Source organism: Apis mellifera, linkage group LG11 (genome assembly GCF_003254395.2).
Source record: "Apis mellifera strain DH4 linkage group LG11, Amel_HAv3.1, whole genome shotgun sequence".
Taxonomy (NCBI): domain Eukaryota; kingdom Metazoa; phylum Arthropoda; class Insecta; order Hymenoptera; family Apidae; genus Apis; species Apis mellifera.
In genome coordinates, this window is record NC_037648.1 from 14,247,574 (window position 1) to 14,265,424 (window position 17,851).

Consider the following 17,851-nt stretch of genomic DNA (forward strand, 5'->3'; position numbering starts at 1 on the left):
TACAATAATTTTTACAATTCTTTAAGAATTTCACGTTTATACGGTATTTGAAAAATTGTTTTTCTCCGATCAAATTATATTTGATTGCCGAAAATTGCCGAAGCTATCTTCGGCTCATTCGGGTACCCACATAGAAAATGGAGTTTGAGCAAAGCAAGCGAAGCAGCTATTCGCCATCGTTGATGGGCGCTCAACGACAGTTCGGAGCTGGGTGCATCACATATCTTGTGACAAACGTGGATTTTTGTGCTTAATGCGAACAAAAAGTACGTCGAAGTGAAACTAAAGCAGTGTGCAAAACGTTTGAAGGTAAGTTTGTACGTTTAGCAAGGCAATTAAGGGCAAAAATTCAGAACGAAAACTCTAGGCACAGGCGACCATCCGTTTACAGAACGCATAAACCATAATCTGCGCATGCGCGATCGCGGGAACGATAAATTTACGCAGAGAGCCGAGTATACATGATCGTAAAGAGTTTTCGAGCAAATGATTGGATAGCCTACTATTGCTCTGAATTTATGAACCTAATATGAAAAAGATTTTATGTAATTATTTCTCATGAGATAATGTATTTGCACTTCTTGATATACGATAAGAAGAATTGTTTTACAACATAATATAACGTCTTTTCTTTTATGTATTATATATCTCTATTATGATAATTTTTATATTTACATGTATAATGTCAATTCGAAATTTTATTTCGAAAGTTTTTGTTCACTATGTAGATTATTTATGTGTACAGTAGTCAATAAATAATTTATTATTAAAATCTTATCAATTTAAATTTATTATATTTATATTTGTATTTTTTAATTATTTATCTTTTACAATATTTAATTTTTTTTTCTTTGATACAAAAACAATCATTTTCATTTCTAATTGTCTTTAATTATTTTTTTAGGTTTCCAAAAATGTCATCTGCACAAGTTGATCGGACTACTAAAGTAAGTCAAATTACTAAAAAGGAAAATGATAAATCAAGAAAAACATTTAACTCCTCTCATAAAAAGCATAAACATGAGGATAGTCGTCATTTTAAATTTGGTAGAAAGCGTCTACAAAGTTTTACTAGCAATGGTAAATTTTTTCCACCATACAAACGTAGAAAGAAGGAAGGTGCAATTATTCCACCCACAAAATTTCTGCTTGGTGGTAACATATGTGATCCTTTAAATTTAAATAGCATGCAAGATGAGGAAATAAATAGAGCTATGAATGCTGTCACACCTAAATCTAGCCCATTACCAACACCTAAGCATAAGAAAGAAGTAATTGAAGTCATAATTCCACCAAATATCTGTGATCCTTTGAACCTAAGCAATTGCAATGACAATGACGAATATGAGAAGCAGCTTATATCACCGACAAAAAAGGGCTCTAAACGACGAAATAGAAAGAAAAAACGAGCATCTTCAGGTTCTGGGAATGATGCAAGTGATTCTATTGAGACTAAAATTAAAGACTGTGATGGTATCGATGTTGCAGAACCTATGGAACATAGTGTTTCAGAAAATGTTGAAACAGAAGTGCAACAACCATCGTTGAATTCACCACCAATCAATACATCCAGTCAAGTTAAAGAGGCAAAACCAGAAAGTCCACAAAAAGACAAGAATAAATTACGTTTAAAAGGTTTGGAGGAGCCTAAAGATAAAAGATTAAGAAAACTAGATGTCAAAGATAAAATTGTCAGTCCTGTAATTCCTCAACCCGGAGCATGGAAGCCTAGACCACAACATAGACCAAGTCAAGACAAGAAAAAGAAACAAACAATGCCCAAATTCAGGGAGAAAGATGCACGTTATCAATATGGAAATTATAATAGGTATTACGGATATCGCAATTCTCATAACGAAATGGACACAAGACTGACAGTATTTGCACAGCGAAAACATTTATTTGTTGGGAAAGATGTGTTAGACATTGGTTGCAATATTGGCCACATTACCCTTTCCGTTGCAAGAGATTTCTCTGCTCGCAGTGTAACTGGTATTGACATTGATAGAACACTTATCAATATAGCTCGAAAAAATATCAAACATTATGTCAATTGTGTACAGTCTCCTGCTGGTAATGAAGACAGCGATCATCAGGATGTAAACTTCTTCCCAATATCTATGCCAATCAATTATGGCCCAGTAGATATTCCAGGTTTCACAAAAGATAAAAGTCATAAAGGTTTCCCTTACAATGTTAATTTTGTACAGGTATCATATTAAAAAAAGAAAAGAAAAGAAAAATTATACAAATTATATTAAATAAATTTTATAAATTGTTGTCATAAAAGGAATCTAAATATGTATACATTTTCAGGGTAATTACGTGCTCGAGGATGATTCTTTATTATGTACAGAACAACCACAATTTGATGCGATTCTTTGTTTATCGATAACTAAATGGATACACTTGAATTTCGGAGATGCAGGTTTAAAACAAGCATTCAAACGTATGTATGCCCAATTACGCCCGAGTGGGGTTTTAATATTAGAACCTCAAGGTTGGAGCAGTTATACCAAGAAAAAGAATCTCACCGTGAGTATTCCATTTCAATTCATATACGCGTAAAAATATATTAACCTTATTTTTGTCATTGCAGGAACGTATATACAAGAATTATCAAAGTATCGAGTTTCGACCACATAATTTCACCCAGTATCTACTATCTTCAGAAGTCGGTTTTTCCAAATGCGAGGTATTGTCGATCCCCCCCCATCCGGCGAAAGGATTCCAACGGCCGATCCATTTGTTCACCAAAGCAGATTTATCGCAAGATGATCTCAGGAAAAGCATGTTGAACAGACAAGAGCGAAGGGACGAGGAAAGAAGGAAATTGAAGGAATACGAGAGAAAACTGTTCAAGAAGGAGGACGCTAAAGAGGGGAATATGTCGGAGATCAGTCAACAAAGCAACGAATCCATGAGCCAATACGATCAGTTGGAGAATGTTTATGCCCCTAGCGCGACTCCGTGCTACGACACGATTGGCCACAATAATGATAACCAACCATCGGACGCCTCGAAAATGTGTTACGTGGATGTAAATGTAGAGAACGATAAAATAGAGACGGAAAGTCAGTCATTCGAGTGTTCGAGCGCATCGGAGAGCGTGCAACCGAATAATAAAACGGCCACGATTGAAAATCAAACGTTGAGAAAGCGAAGTGTAGAAACGGAAGATGTAATAGACGCAAAGAGATCCAAAAGCGTGGATGGGACAACGTTCAGATCCGTAACGGGCGAAATTGAAAGGATAACGGAGGTTAAGGAGGTTAAGGAGGAAGATACGTCAATTTCAACAAGCAGCAGATCGGAGAAGGAGCGAAGAGGGAACGAATCAAACGTCCAATCGACGAGCGATCGTCTAAATGAAAGGAGCAACGAGGAGGAAGAGTGTGGGACAAAGACCGAGGAATGGAAGGAATTGGGCAATGGATTGAGGAGTCCTTGCGCAAAGAAACGAACGGAGAGGCAACATTGTGAATTGATCTCGGATAACACGTAAATAGATATTTTTACCCTCTACATAAGGAAAAAAACAAAAACGGTGCTACCATACAGACTTAGGCTGTTTTCGACCTTTCCTATTTTCGTTCTTCTTCCCATCCATTTTTTTTTCTCCCCTCCCTCCCTCCTTCTCCTTCTCCTCCTCCTCCCTCTCATAAACATCCCAAACGGGCACTAAGTAATTGTGTTGGTTTCAGTGGTATTATTTATACATTTGTAGCGTTGAAACACGAGCATGGAATAATATCATTTGCAATATCCTATTCCAAGATTTCATATAGGCAATCTCATACAGGCAACGATAAACGAATAAAAGAAAAAGGGATAAGTAATTATTATTATTCATGGACATAAATAAGATATTTGACAATGGATCCACCACGTTAGCTCTGCATCATTCCTCCTCCTCCTTCTCCTCCCTTCCTTTCTTCCCAATCCGTTCCACGTTTCTTCTCCTTCTTCTTCTTCTTCTTTTTTTTTCTCTCTCTCTTTATAAAGATTTTTTTAATTAATTCCGAGTTTAATTACACACCGAGATATAAATAGATAGTTCTGTTTTTTTAGGATACCTGGTGAGAGTTTCAGTGTAATGTAATTTGTATTAGCGCGAATCTGTCAAATTAATCTTGAATATAAGAGACTATTACTATTACCAGGTGTTAAATATATACGTGACACAACGTGTGATGCTCCATTAGAGGATGAGACTCGAGAAGGAATAATGATAAATAATAATAGTAATAATAATAATAATAATAATAATGATAGTAATAAACGATGATAATAAATAATATTAATAATAATAATAATAAAAAAGGAACAAACGAAGAAAGGAATAAAGATCTAAAAGTAAGCACTGTACATGATAGAAATTGTATCGCTTAATAACACACATACGTTAACGAATGTGAAAAATAGCGAGATAAGAAATGCGAAATTCTTATATCTGCTGGCTGTGCCTGAGAAACTGAATAGTGTACATTAAAACGAAAAAACGTTGGCAAATTTGAAGGATGATGGATAGGCGAAACAAATTCTAAGTACGTGCCTAAACGAAAACGAAGCATTTTGCATTGTGCACTATCCCGAAGCACGTTTTTTCCCGGATATTGTTCGTTAATTAATAACGGGGGTTAGTCTAGAACGAAGACTGACTTTTTTTTTTTTTTTTTCTTCTTCTTTTGACTTTACCGTGTCTTTCGACGATGCGAAGAAAAGGGAAAAAGAGAAAAGAAACGAAGGGGAGAAGAGGTGCGATGAATATAATATAATAAAGAGGAAATAGAGATAATTTCTCAGGTTTGTGCTTCTGCAAAAGCTCTGCTTGCGTCATTGCCATATTCGTCTTTCCCGTGTAAAGGAGAGGAGAGGAAAAGAGAAAAGTAAAGATGAACAATCGAAGAAGCAGTTTCTCTTCTTCGGAAAAACCCATCCTGAATCTGGGAAGAAAAGAGAGGGAGTAAGGAAAATACACGATTTTATTATTATTGTTATTGTTTTGGTTTATATTAATCGGCCAGGCAAGGATATATACATATATATATCCACCACTGTGTTTTTAAACTTGATCCATTTTTCTGTACGTTGCAGGCTGTATCTTTTTAACTATAATAATGTGACAAAATTAAAAAGACGCTGCTTTTTAATTTTAATTGCTTATCAACACGTTGCCTCTATTGTGAATTTATATATTATATATACATATATATTGCGAGGAAAGACGAAGAAAGGAAAAGAGAAAAGAAAGAAAAAGAACCGACAAACGTTCTTTTCTTCTTCTTCTTCTTCTTCTTTTTTTTTTTCGTTTATTTGATTGATTGACAATGAGAGTAGAGGAAGAAGAAGAACAAGAAGAAGAAGAAAATGGAGAGAATGAGAGAATGAAAGAGTATATCATGAGTGAGACAAAACAAAAAAAAAGAAGGGAAAAAAGGAAAGGAAATAATAATGAATAAAATTGTACAGAAGGACGTAATGAACATAATGAATGATAAAATTGATTGCTAAGAAATTTAGAGGAGAGAGAGAGAGAGAGAGAGAGGGGGTGAAAGAGAGATTGACTGATGGAAAAGTGAGACATAGGTTTGTGAAAACCTTAGATTGTAGACCTGTAAATTTATGTAATTTTAAAGGATCCGAGCGTATTGTTTCATATAGTTGTTATTTATTTATAAAGCCAAGAAATCTTCGAATTTGTTGAATAGAGAATAGAGAAAGATTGAACGAGCGAGAGAGAGAGAGAGCGAGCGAGAGAGAGAGCGTGAGAATGAAAGAGCGAGAGCGAGAGAGAGAGAGAGAGATGATCGAAGTTGTCGAAAGTATTATTATATCGTTGAAGCGTGGTCATTCGTTATATACACGAGTCATATAGACATAAAGAAAGAAGACGCAGAAGAATTTACAAAAAAAAAAAAAAGAAAAAAAAAAAGAAATGATATATACTCGGCAATTGTACAAAAGTTCCTCAAGAACGACTCAAAATGGAAGAGAGAAAACAAAGATGAGAGAAACAATAATAGTGATAAATGGGGGAAAAAAAAAAAAAAGAGAGAAAAGAAAACGAAACATGAAAACGAAAGCTTCCGCCGAATACTTGTAGTACAAGCGGCTTTCCTTCTTGTAATATCTAGTCTGTAATATCACGGAGAGGAAGAATGGAATAATCACGCGAATAGTCACTTTTTACCTCGAAATGAAATTTCGTTTTCGATTCGTGCGAACTTTCTCGCACGCTCCGCCAAACATTCTTGTTCGAGCCAATGTTTCATGCGTTCATAATCATAATTACGCGCATGCGCACACGCAATAATGCATATACATGTTGCACGTTTTTTTCATTCAAATTCCATTTAAATGAAGTCACTTTGTAATCTTCTAATTCTCTATTGTAATTGAAACGGTGAAATCGATTTATTAAAAAAAAAAAAATCGTCTCAAGCAGAGATGAAACGGAAGAAGATGAAGAAAGATCAAGTATTTTCTTCTTTGAGAAATTGGCAAACGGAAGATGAAGAAAATTGTTTGATGATTGGTAATTAATTTTCTTTTTTTTTTATATATATATAGAAGTTGAATTCGTTTATATTTTTTCTATTTTTCTTCTTTTTTCTCTCTCTCTCTCTTTTAGTAACTAGAATCATAAATACTTATATCTTCAACTTATGTCTTCTTTCGCGCATGAAATCAACTCGAACACGAATGCGACTGACACGTTCGTAACTTTTTATCCCTCGTCGCCTTGAATGTGTAGCACGTTGTTCGAATTAGAAGAAGAAAAAAAAAAAAAAAAAAAAAGGAAACACTTTTTTTTTTTTTTTTTTTTTTGGAAAGGAAGAAATGTGGGCGGTCGAGGACAAAGCGAGTAAAAGTGAAATTGAAGCACAAATCGACACCATGGCGATCGAAATTCAATTTTCCCGTTACGTGTTACGTTTGAGAGGATGAAAAGAAATTGAACCACTTAGACGCTTACCAGGAGCACTCATAGTGTAAGAAAAATAAAAATTAATAATAAAAAAAAAATTGCTTTGACTCAGTGATTGTTGTTGTTATCTTTTTTTTTTTTTTTTACTTTCATCACCCAAGAATTGAATTGTATTCATTTTGTATTTCTCGCGTCAATGACGAGAGAAAAGTGGACGAAAACAATTTGAACGCAGTTTCACTTTTGTATCTAATTCGTGCAGAATTTATTGTAATAAGATAGCTTTTTTCTACACTGTTATTATTATTGATTTTTACGCTAAAGATTCGAGGGATCGTTTGAATCCTTTTTTTCCGTTTTTGTTTCAGGATGCATCGAAGGGCAAAATACAGTTCTGCCTGCGATTGAAACGATTCTATCTTTCTTTCTTTTTCTTTTTAACCATAATTTCACACAACACGTGACACAAATTCGTTTTGAACTCGCAGGTAATTCGAGATATTTTTTTTTTTATCGTATAATACACTTTTAATTCCCTTAAGAATCTACGCTAACGCTGTTGAAGAATTGAAATAAAAGAAAAAGGAGTAAATTTCAATCGGTTCTCTCGACAGAGAGAGAACCGTTTTAAAAGAGGGAGTACGAGTCGAGTACGAGCGGAGATCAGTAACCTCTCGGAAATAGTTGGTTGATCGCTCGCTAGAGCTCACACGCAGAGAAAAATCAGTATATATTTCGAAGCGTTGCAGGCTGTGGAACAAAAATTTCGATCTCGATGCCATGGCAGTGACGATCCCGAGCATAGCTTGCCAACACGAGAGAGAGAAAGATTCTCTCGTGTACATATCGTTCTACCGCTATATGTATACGTATATATATATATATATATATATATATATATATATATATATATATATATATGTGGATGTGTACGTGTATATATATATATATCGTATCTCGATCAATTTATTTTCTCTAGAAATGTGAAGTAGTGAACGGAAGAAAGAAAGAGAAAAGGAAGGGGAGAATCGACGCGAGAGTTGACCCGCAACACGGCGTTTTTTTTCTCTAGGGGGGGGGGGGGAAGAAAATCTCTTCGAAACGAAGAAAATAAATTGATTCGTTCGTTCAAATTCGCAAAGGGTGCGTGTTTTTTTTTCTTTCTTTCTTTTATATATATATATATATATGATATTTGTCTCGTCTCGTCATTCTTTTATTTTTAGTTTTAAAACTATTTTTTTTTTTTTATCGCTTAAAATCTACCAAGGGGCGCCAGCGCCCCGGGAACTGGCACGCTCCTGAACGTGCACGTATCGTTTCTTTTTTTCTTCTTTTTCTTCTTTTTTTTTTTTTTTTTTTTTTTTTTTTTTTTTGTTTCTTCTTTTACGACCCTACTACTCTGGGTAATAAGACATATATAACACTCGCGCTACTATTGTTTTTCATTACGCCTTTTAATAATGTACTGCACTTATCGTTGTAGCGTGATAACATTATTGTTCGTCGTTGTTATCAAATGTATACAAGAGGTCGTAGCACGACAATGACAAAACAGTTGGAAAGGAAGGGAGGAGCGGATCCTTGTTTCTCCTCGTGATTCTGAGAGACTAGAAATTGAATCATTCGTTTTGAAAGAGGATTCTTATTATTTCTTCTTTTTTTTTGGAAATTTTACACCATGAGATAGATGATCGTTTACAAGATGGTTGTTCAAAAAAAGTGAAATTGCAACTTTAGCCAGTTTGTATAGATCCTATCTTCCCTTTCCTCTCCGTTAAAAACAGTATCCCCGTCACAATAACAAATTGTATTTCAATTTCAACTATGGGAAAGAGCGGTTATTCGCCTTTGTATAAAACTGTAAGGTTTCACAATTTAAAAAGAAAGACGTTTCCCCCGTTTCCAAGGAGGAACCGTCGACCACCAACGAACAAACAATGAATCGATCGGGCAACGCATCAATCGGATTTTGAACGATGATCGTTGCGACAAGATATTACGTTTCGTTTATACAATCGATCGATATAGAAATTCGTTGGGAAGTAAAAATTGCCAAGTATCTTAAGCGATTCAATAGAAACGGACATTCGTCTCATTTCCCCGAAGGGGAACGAATCTCGCGTCATCGAATCCAGCGCATCAAGATAAGACTTATCTTTTGTTTTTCTTTTTCTTCTTTTTTTCGTGAAAATAGGGAAGAAGGATCGTCACCAATCCTTCCCAAAAACGAACTGCACAGTCTAAAAGTCGCTGCAAATAGTAGAAGGGGAGTATCTACGACAAGGAGGTAGGAGGTCTTCTTCTTCTTCTTCTTCTTCTTCTTCTACTCGTCGACCAGCTCCCAGAGCATGAGAGCGGCGTCGGTCCCACCGACCGTCACCACGTTCTGATCGTTGTAAAGAAATCTGGCGCAAGCCACCAGAGAGCTGTACACCTTCTCCTCGATGTACTCGGCCTTAGCACTGGTGCACGGATACCTGAAAAGCCTCAAGTATCCTTCCGCGTCCCCGCTGACCAACATGTCGTGCGCCGCCGATCGACTCGACGTCGTTAAAACGGTCGTCAACGGGTAATAACGATTATTCCACATTCCTGCGCGGGACAACGAACGATTACTCTCTCTCTCTCTCTCTCTCTCTCTCTCTCTCTCTCTCTCTCTCTCTCTCTCTCTCTCTCTCTCTCTCTCTCTCTCTCTCTCTCTCTCTCTCTCTCTCTCTCTCTCTCTCTCTCTCTCTCTCTCTCTCTCTCTGTGTGTGTGTGTGTGTGTGTGTGTGTGTGTGTGTGTGTGTGTGTGTGTGTGTGTGTGTGTGTGTGTGTGTGTGTGTGTGTGTGTGTGTGTGTGTGTGTGTGTGTGTGTGTGTGTGTGTGTGTGTTTTATGTGTGTTGTGTGTATTGCATGCCCTTCCTTCTCTGTGTGTGTATTGTGTGTTTTGTGTGTGTGTGTGTGTGTGTGTGTGTGTGTGTGTGTGTGTGTGTGTGTGTGTGTGTGTGTGTGTGTGTGTGTGTGTGTGTGTGTGTGTGTGTGTGTGTGTGTGTGTGTGTGTGTGTGTGTGTGTGTGTGTGTGTGTGTGTGTGTGTGTGTGTGGTGTTTTATGTGTGTTGTGTGTATTGCATGCCCCTCCTCCTCTGTGTGTGTATTGTGTGTTTTGTGTATGTTTTGTGTGTGTGTGTGTGTGTATGGGTGTGTGAGAGTGTGTGTGTGTTGTGTGTATTGCATGCCCCTCCTCCTCTGTGTGTATATTGTGTGTGTGTGTGTGTGTGTGTGTGTGTGTGTGTGTGTGTGTTGCACGCAAGCGTGTGTGTTATGTGCCCCTCTCTCTGTGTGTGTGTGTGTGTTGTGTTTGTGTATTATGTTGTTTTGTGTGTATTATGTGTGTGATGTTGTGTTGTGTATATTGTGTGTGTGTTATATGTTGTGTGTATGCGCGAGTCTAGTAAAGTTTTATAACGGTTCGTAATTTTTCTGTTATATGGCAGGTTCGCACTTACCGGACACCATGTATCCAACCATGCAATTGTGGGTGTACCATTTCACGTCCTTCATCACGAGCGGACTCTTTTCGGACGACAACGCTTTCACGTCCCCTGAGAAATTTATTTATTCGTTAATTTATTTATTTATATATTTTTTTTAACGTTTATTATATGTTAGATTTGATTGATTTCGTTTGTTCGAAGCGAGAAGAGGAAAGAAGAGAAGGGAAACAGTAGTTACAAAATACTAAATCGTAGTCCTGGGTAACCGTTTGAAGGAATCTGCTGTCGGAGCTCCAGTCGAGCTGGACCAACGGTTGCGTCCCGCGAATTTTGTTGCTCTTCTTGTACGAGAACCCGTCCCTGGACACTCTGAACAGATACACGCTACCGTTCTGAGAGCCCATCGCAACGATTTCACCCGCTGTTTTGCGAACAAAAGTGAGGTTATGTTGTAATTTACGGTCGACGTGAAAAAAAAAAGAGAAAAAAAGAATCTCGCGATAAATCGGTAATTTTATATTTTTTTATATTACTTGGATTGTAGCCAATGCACGACAACGGCGAACCGCACACTCTGAGGGTTGCCACAGCCGCACCTGTATCCGCGGCAAGCACCAAAAGGTGACCCTCCGAGGACCCGGCTGCAAGCGCGACACCGAAAGGATGGAAAGCTATGCAAATACACTCGAAACCGACCTAAAAAGAACAAAAAGAACAATTAGAAGAAAAGAATAAAAATAAGAAGAAGAAGAAAAAGAGTAAGGAGGAACAAGAAGAAGAGTAAGGAGAAAAAGAGAAAGAACAACAAAAAAAGAAAAATAAAAATAATAAAAAGAAGAACAAAAACAAGGAGAAGAAGAAGAACAAGAAAAAAAAGAAGAATAAGAAGGAAAATAAGAAAAAGAAAAAAAAGAAGAAGAGAAAAAAGAGGAAGAAAAACAAGAGTAAGGAGAAAAAGAGGAAGAAGAAGAATAAAAATAAGAAAAAGAAGAGTAAGGACAAAAAGAGAAAGAACAAGAAAAAGAAAAAGAATAAAAATAAGAAAAAGAAAAACAAAAACAAGAAAGAGAAGAAGAAGAAAAAGAATAAAAATAAGAAGAACAAAAAGAAGAACAAAAAGGAAAATAAAAATAAAAACAAGAAGAAGAAGAAAAATAAGAAGAACAAGAAGGAGAATAAAAATAAAAACAAGAAAAAGAATAAAAATAAGAAGAACAAGAAGGAGAATAAAAATAAAAACAAGAAGAAGAATAAAAATAAGAAGAACAAAAAGAACAAACAAGAAGGAGAAGAATAAGAACAAAAAGAAGAGTAAAAAGAAAAAAGAGAAAGAAAAAAAGAAGAATAAAAATAAAAAGAACAAAAAGAAGAACAAGAAGGAGAATAAGAAGAAAAACAAGAAAAAGAAGAAGAATAAAAATAAGAAGAATAATAAGAAGAAGAAGAAGAACAAGAACAAGAAAAAGAATAAAAATAAAAAAAACAAAAAGAAGAACAAGAAAGAGAGTAAAGAGAAAAAAGGAAGAACAAGAAAAAAAAGAAGAATAAAAATAAGAAAAAGAACAAAAACAAGGAGGAAAACAAGAAGAAAAAGAATAAAAATAAGAAGAACAAAAAAGAGAATAAAAAGAAGAAAAGAAAGAAGAGAAAGAAAAAGAGGAAGAAAAACAAGAGTAAAAGAAGAAGTAAAACAAGAGTAAAAAGAGGAAGAAGAATAAAAATAAAAGAAGAGTAAAACAAGAGTAAAAAGAGGAAGAAGAATAAAAATAAGAAAAAGAATAAAATAATAAAAACAAGGAGGAGGAGAAGAAGAACAAAAAAAGGAGAAGAATAAAAATAAGAACAAAAAAAAGAAGAAGAAGAAGAAGAGAAAGAAGAGAAGGAGAAAACCTGATTGCTACCTGAGTCGTCCAGAGGAGTTTGTGCCTGCGCCAAAGGGCAATGTTCTTGTCGTGGCCAGCCGTGGCGAACACCTCGTCGTCAGGATGGACGGCAAGGCCCCACAACTGTCTCCCATGCCCGAACACCACCTGATTGAATCTCCTCTGAAGGGATCCCTCCAGGATGTTGTTCCTCGTCGTACCCACGTAAATATTCCCATCGTTCCTCCCCGGCCTCTGGGGATAGATGCTGCGCACACCCCCGACCGCCTCCGGCAACTGGAACGTCCCCCGCCCCCCAGATCAATCCAATTTAACACCGCCGAAATTTTCCTATCCCTACTGGGTCTAGTTTACACGCACACACACACAGAGTCTTACGCGCGTACTTTCGTATCCGTGATACGCTTGTAATTCTGCAGGGAATCCCAGGCTGCTATCTTACGGTCCTTCTCACCGCCGGAGAGCAACGTACCCTCCGACAACATGACCAGGGAGCTGATACCTTTGTTGTGCGCCTCGAATTCCATGCGGACGAAGTAAGCGCCGTCCGCGTCCACCGAGTACACGGTGATGAAACCGTCGCTGTCCGCTGTTACGACATCCCCGTCCTGTTCAAATTGGATGCTGGTCACGTGCGTGCGGGACGGCTTAAACGGAGAGGGAGAGAGAGAGAGAGAGAGAGATAGATAGACAGACAGACAGACAGAGAGAGAGAAAGAGAGAGAGGGGGAGAAAGAGACAAGAGAATCGATGAGATAATTCCATGTGTATTGAAAAAAAAAAAAAGAGAACGTGACGTTTATGATCAAACTTACAGGTTTGATGATGTCCGTCCTCTCGAAGAAACCGTCCTTGCGCCTGTTCCAGAACGTCAAGTGGCCCCGCCCGTGAGTGATCAGGAGGTTGTCGTCGAGGGGATGGAAGGCCGCCCCCGTCAGATCCTCCTGCATCGTCTGCGCGACATGATTAAATTGATGAGATTGGTTCAACGAGTTCCGCGTGAATCGTTGAAAGGATAGCTTACCGCCACTTTGCCCAACAAATGGCCCCATTGCCACTGCCAGACGGAGAGTATCGCCTCCCTACCAGCGTCGACAGCCAACACGTAACTACCACCGTTCTGTAAAATTCGGGAAAATGTGAATAATAAAATGTGTGAAAAATTGCTCTTGACTTAAGCGAGAATTAATTATTTTTACCAGCTGCGAGAACGCCAACGCGGAGACGCCCATCTGGAACTCGGTCATCCCGAACACGTACAGGGTGAGCAACGTCTCTGTCGACCATATGCGCACGTGCGGTTGCGCTTTCCTGTGCCTGCCGGCTTTTTGCCCGGACGCGACCAACTCCCTGCTCGGATGAACCTGATACAATAACGAAATTAGCATGGTCAATAACATCTTCTAATTCCTTCCAGGATATATATGTATATACCTCCATGCACGTGATGTCCTCCGTGTGGCCTACGTAGTGCCGTTGTGCATTTTCCTCTCGGTCGAAGAGAACAGCCACGGCGGCCACGTAGTACAAGAGTTCGCCGCTGGGCAATACCCACAGGTTTCGACGGGTATCGGTGCCCCGATAACCGTAAACCCACTCGAGCTGCAGCTTCTTCTCAGGGGGAGAGTTGTCGACGGGGGGCAGGTGGGAGGGCGGGTAGAACGATCTTCTCAATCCTCGGATGGTCACCCTCGCTGGCTCGTCCCTCAACACCTCGACCACGCTGTAATCTGTTTATCATTAAATAAGCGAGATTGAATACGACAAGTGTACATAGATCCAGAGAAATATTGCAAATTTTGTTACTTTTTAATGATATTTTTCTATTCGCTTTCTCTGGGATATTTGTATTTCATTGTTTTGTAGGTTGTTGTGATACCCGTCAATTTATGTCCAAGAAAAGGAATAAAACGTTGAATTTTGCAGAGGAAGATTTTTGTGAGCGAATATTTCTTATTATTTTGTAATGAGAAATAGATTTACAGGAGAGATAATTTCAACAGTTTGTAAAAGAGGAAAAAAACAAATGCTATTTGGAAGCTTTTTTACATTTCAAAAAGACGTGCAATTGATAAAGAATTTGACGAAACATATTTCATTTCAAATATAGAAAGTGAAACAAAAGATGCTGAAGATAATGAAGAAAATACTGTGAAAGCGGGATGGCCCCTTTACATATTTTATAATTGTTTCTTAGAACCGAAATTTTCTTCAATTCAGCCGAATAATTTGGCACTGATCATCAAACACAATGAACAAAATATTTCAGCTTCAACTGTCTATCTAACTATATTTGCATCAAATCTAACAAGCATATATGCGTGTATATGCATTCAAGATAGAGTTTACGTGTATTGAAGACAATAGTAAATAAAAATCTAGATAGATTTTAAATAAATAATTTACAAAAAATTGCATTTTAATATACCCGTCAGAAAGACCGATTTCAGTAAAAAAAAAAATATATATCAGTCAATATCCATAAATCTATTAATGTAATTAAGAAGAAAGTAACATTAAAGTGTATCAAATCTAAGAAGCATATACATCCAAGATAGAGTTTACGTGTGAAAAATGTATCAAAGACAATAGTAAATAGAAAAAACGGTAAAAAAAAAAGTATAGTCAACGTCCATAAATCTAATATTAACGTAATTAAGAAGAAAGTAACGGTAAGGTGCAGCATATACGTTCAAGATAGAGTTTATATGTGAAAAATGTATCGAATACAATACTAAATAGAAAAGACGGGTTTCGGTAAAAAAAGAAGTATATAGTTAATGTAACTAAGAAGAAAGTAACGGTAAAGTGCATCAAATCTAACAAGCATAAATATACGTGTATATACATCTAAGATACGTGTAAAAAATATATCGAAGGCAAAAGTAAATAGAAAAGACGGGTTTCGGTAAAAAAAGAGGTATAGTCAACGTCCGTTGAATTTAATGTTATAATTAAGATAAAAGTAATGGTAAGATGCATCAAATTTAACAAGCATATACATTCAAGATAGAATTTACGTATGAAAAATATATCGAAGTTAAAAAAAGAAGTTAATGTAACTAAGAAGCACAAATATACGTATATACGTGTGAAAAATGTATCGAAGGCAAAAGTAAATAGAAAAGACGGGTTTCGGTAAAAAAAGAGGTATATAGTCAACGTCCGTTCGACGAATCTAGTGTTAATTAAGATAAAAGTAACGGTAAGATAAATGTACAAGATATATGTATTTATATATATATATATATATATATATATATGGAGAACCGTTTACTCGGACGACGTCTGAATCAGGGGCGTACAAAGCGCGTGGCCTGCTTTTGCTACGGGCGCGCCTTTGACGACCAATGTCCTCGACAACTGTAGACGGTCCGCGCGATCTCGACCTCCTCGCCGGGGACGCGGACACACCGCCGACCATGCTCATCCCGGACCCGGTGCCCAGATAAAATGTATCCACGTCAGCGAATTCGTTCCGTAACTGGGAGAAACTTCTTACCTGTCGGTACAACAGTTTCGATTTATGAATGAATACATTTTACAACGGGCGTTTATGACGCGTGTACATATACCGGTAGACGGTAAATGCTCAGGGTAAAGAAGAAAATTGGCCGATTTGAAATTCATATTCGTATCGACGAAAGGTTCTCGCGACCCGGTTACATTTTTATAATCCGATCAGAATTACGAATCGATCGATAATTATCTTCGTACACGAATTTTTCTTTTTTATCCATAGAAATATATATATTTTTATTCGTTTTAGAAATATTATTTCAGAGAGTACAACGTAGTACAAATCGCGATGTGGAAATTTCGAAGATAGCTTCCCACCGTCGCATGCATATTTATGGACAAACATTATTCAAGCGGATTTTATATAAGCCAATGTCTCCGATTTGCATAAATCGCTGATAAACTTTTCGACTCGCCCACGTTTCACGAAACATTGGGCCAATCGATCAACCGCCGTACGTCACACGTACTCTCTGGCCGGCCAATTTTCAAACAAATTATCAATATTCATATTTCACATACATACACACGTACATGCAAAAATTATTATTCATAACCTCACCTCTTGACCCGAAACTGTGAACATCCTCTTGGCCCCATTCATCTTCAATACTTGTCCAAGGTCCTCCAACACCTCCTCGAATGGTTGAGACGTGCGAAGGTTCAACAAGACTCGACACTGAGGTTTGATTAAATTTACTCGAGATACTGCTATACGTATATAAATATATACATATATATATATATATATTTCTTTCTACGTGTAAATACCCTTTTTATATACCTGCACGGTATGGTCGTGGTTGTTGACGATTCGTATGACGCGTCCCGAGGAAGGTTTTCCACCGCCAGGAGGTGGTGCCTCGTCCGTGATGGAAGCCTTCCTTCCGAGGCTCGCCACGGCCGCCGGCCTGCTTTGCCATCCTCCGCCCGCCCCGCCACCTCGACTACCCCCCCCGCCCGTCGGGCTCGTGTACCAAGTGTTGCTCTTCTTTCCGTAGCTGGCCGGCTATATTTTTATCATCGTACAATAATTCATTTAATTCGTGTAATAATATATAACGAAATTATATATATATATATATATATTAATTTCACAGTTATATATTATATATATATATTATATATATATTAGTTTCACAGGTAGGACCTGAAGCATGTCGGCCGGCAGCGATATAACTTCGAAGGAATCGCTCATCAACACGACGAAACTGTCGCAATCCTCCAAGAATTTAGGGCCGCGAAAGGAATCGAGGTCAGAGTCGCTGTACGAGTCCGATTTCTCCTCGAAAACGGCAAAGTCCGGCTCCAAGTCCGAACGGGACGAGGAACTTGCCGACTCAATGGTGGACCTGTATCACTCGCGCGGCCACAAAAATCGATGAAAACCGTTATCTCGTCCCGTCACTCGCCGCACTTTTTTTGCCTCTCCGCTAATTCTATCTTCGTCTCCCTCGATTATTCGCTACTCTCCGGGGGAATAGAAAGCTTTTTTCTTCTTTCTACTTGCTTGCTTTGCACGCAACAACGAAATTTCAATATCGTTCTTTTCGAAAGATTAGATCAATTTCGCAATCTCGAGAGAGAGAAAGAGAGAGAGAGAGAGAGAGAATTGGAAAGTTTTATCGACTTGGCTCGTATTCTCGGTGGACGAGAGGACTGTCTCGCGACACTGTGCAACTCCGGCTGTGTTCGATGGACAACTGGAGGCGGGGTATGCGCTGCCCCATTGGGTTGGAGAACTGGCTGCAACATCCCCTACCCCCCTCCCCTCTCCGCTTTCGAGGAGAGCCATCGTGTCTCAAGGCCAAACCGGCCAGTGGTATAGCTCGGCGAATCGCGCGACACGTAAGCTGTTCGGCCAAAAGTATCTGGGAATCTCGTCGAAATTCGAACGTGCGCTTTACGTATATATACGCGTATTAATTTTCTTAATATAATTTCACCACGATTTTCTTTCTCAAAGCTATGATAAATTAAACTTCGATTGGAAATTTAATTTGATAAGATTTTTTTTTTATTTTTCTCGCTACGAGTA

At 37.9% G+C, this 17,851-nt stretch overlaps 2 protein-coding genes across 7 annotated transcripts in view; one reads left to right on the forward strand and one right to left on the reverse strand.

The window, feature by feature from the left end:
• Positions 1-10,519, forward strand: LOC107965250 (7SK snRNA methylphosphate capping enzyme). 4 transcript variants are annotated; one of them, XM_026443589.1, is made up of 6 exons: positions 1-309; positions 905-2,210; positions 2,317-2,535; positions 2,600-3,501; positions 9,129-9,503; positions 10,412-10,519. In XM_026443589.1, the coding sequence occupies exons 2-5, from the start codon at positions 915-917 to the stop codon at positions 9,223-9,225; spliced, it is 2,514 nt and encodes an 837-aa protein (XP_026299374.1). In that variant the 5' UTR covers positions 1-309; positions 905-914; the 3' UTR covers positions 9,226-9,503; positions 10,412-10,519. The 4 variants fall into 4 exon arrangements, with proteins under 4 accessions (XP_026299374.1, XP_026299376.1, XP_026299375.1 ...); XM_026443591.1 differs by lacking the exon at positions 10,412-10,519 and adding an exon at positions 7,300-7,419 and having other exon boundaries at positions 2-309; positions 9,129-9,261; XM_026443592.1 differs by lacking the exons at positions 9,129-9,503; positions 10,412-10,519 and adding exons at positions 4,072-6,538; positions 6,635-6,779 and having other exon boundaries at positions 3-309.
• The window catches only part of LOC410261 (echinoderm microtubule-associated protein-like CG42247), a 19,159-nt gene continuing 10,437 nt past the window's right edge, over positions 9,130-17,851 (reverse strand). Inside the window, exons 1-14 of one of the 3 annotated variants that reach the window (XM_026443588.1) lie at positions 16,964-17,448; positions 16,598-16,822; positions 16,376-16,492; positions 15,565-15,796; positions 13,729-14,024; positions 13,494-13,658; positions 13,319-13,414; positions 13,110-13,247; positions 12,681-12,941; positions 12,313-12,570; positions 10,945-11,107; positions 10,650-10,832; positions 10,424-10,519; positions 9,130-9,526 (exon numbers count right to left, since the gene is read on the reverse strand). In XM_026443588.1, the coding sequence (XP_026299373.1) occupies positions 9,258-9,526; positions 10,424-10,519; positions 10,650-10,832; positions 10,945-11,107; positions 12,313-12,570; positions 12,681-12,941; positions 13,110-13,247; positions 13,319-13,414; positions 13,494-13,658; positions 13,729-14,024; positions 15,565-15,796; positions 16,376-16,492; positions 16,598-16,822; positions 16,964-17,011 (2,547 nt within the window). In that variant the 5' untranslated portion in view covers positions 17,012-17,448 and the 3' untranslated portion in view covers positions 9,130-9,257. Of the gene's footprint in view, positions 9,527-10,423; positions 10,520-10,649; positions 10,833-10,944; positions 11,108-12,312; positions 12,571-12,680; positions 12,942-13,109; positions 13,248-13,318; positions 13,415-13,493; positions 13,659-13,728; positions 14,025-15,564; positions 15,797-16,375; positions 16,493-16,597; positions 16,823-16,963; positions 17,449-17,851 lie in introns of those variants that run through there. The other 2 variants (XM_026443587.1, XM_026443586.1) reach the window with 2 other exon arrangements.

Excerpts from the sequence above, each read along its gene's own strand:
- LOC107965250 (XM_026443589.1), top strand. The coding sequence starts at position 915 with ATGTCATCTGCACAAGTTGATCGGACTACTAAAGTAAGTCAAATTACT. Across the intron at positions 2,211-2,316 it reads ACAATGTTAATTTTGTACAG|GGTAATTACGTGCTCGAGGA; the intron begins GTATCATATTAA and ends ATACATTTTCAG. Across the intron at positions 2,536-2,599 it reads CCAAGAAAAAGAATCTCACC|GAACGTATATACAAGAATTA; the intron begins GTGAGTATTCCA and ends TTGTCATTGCAG.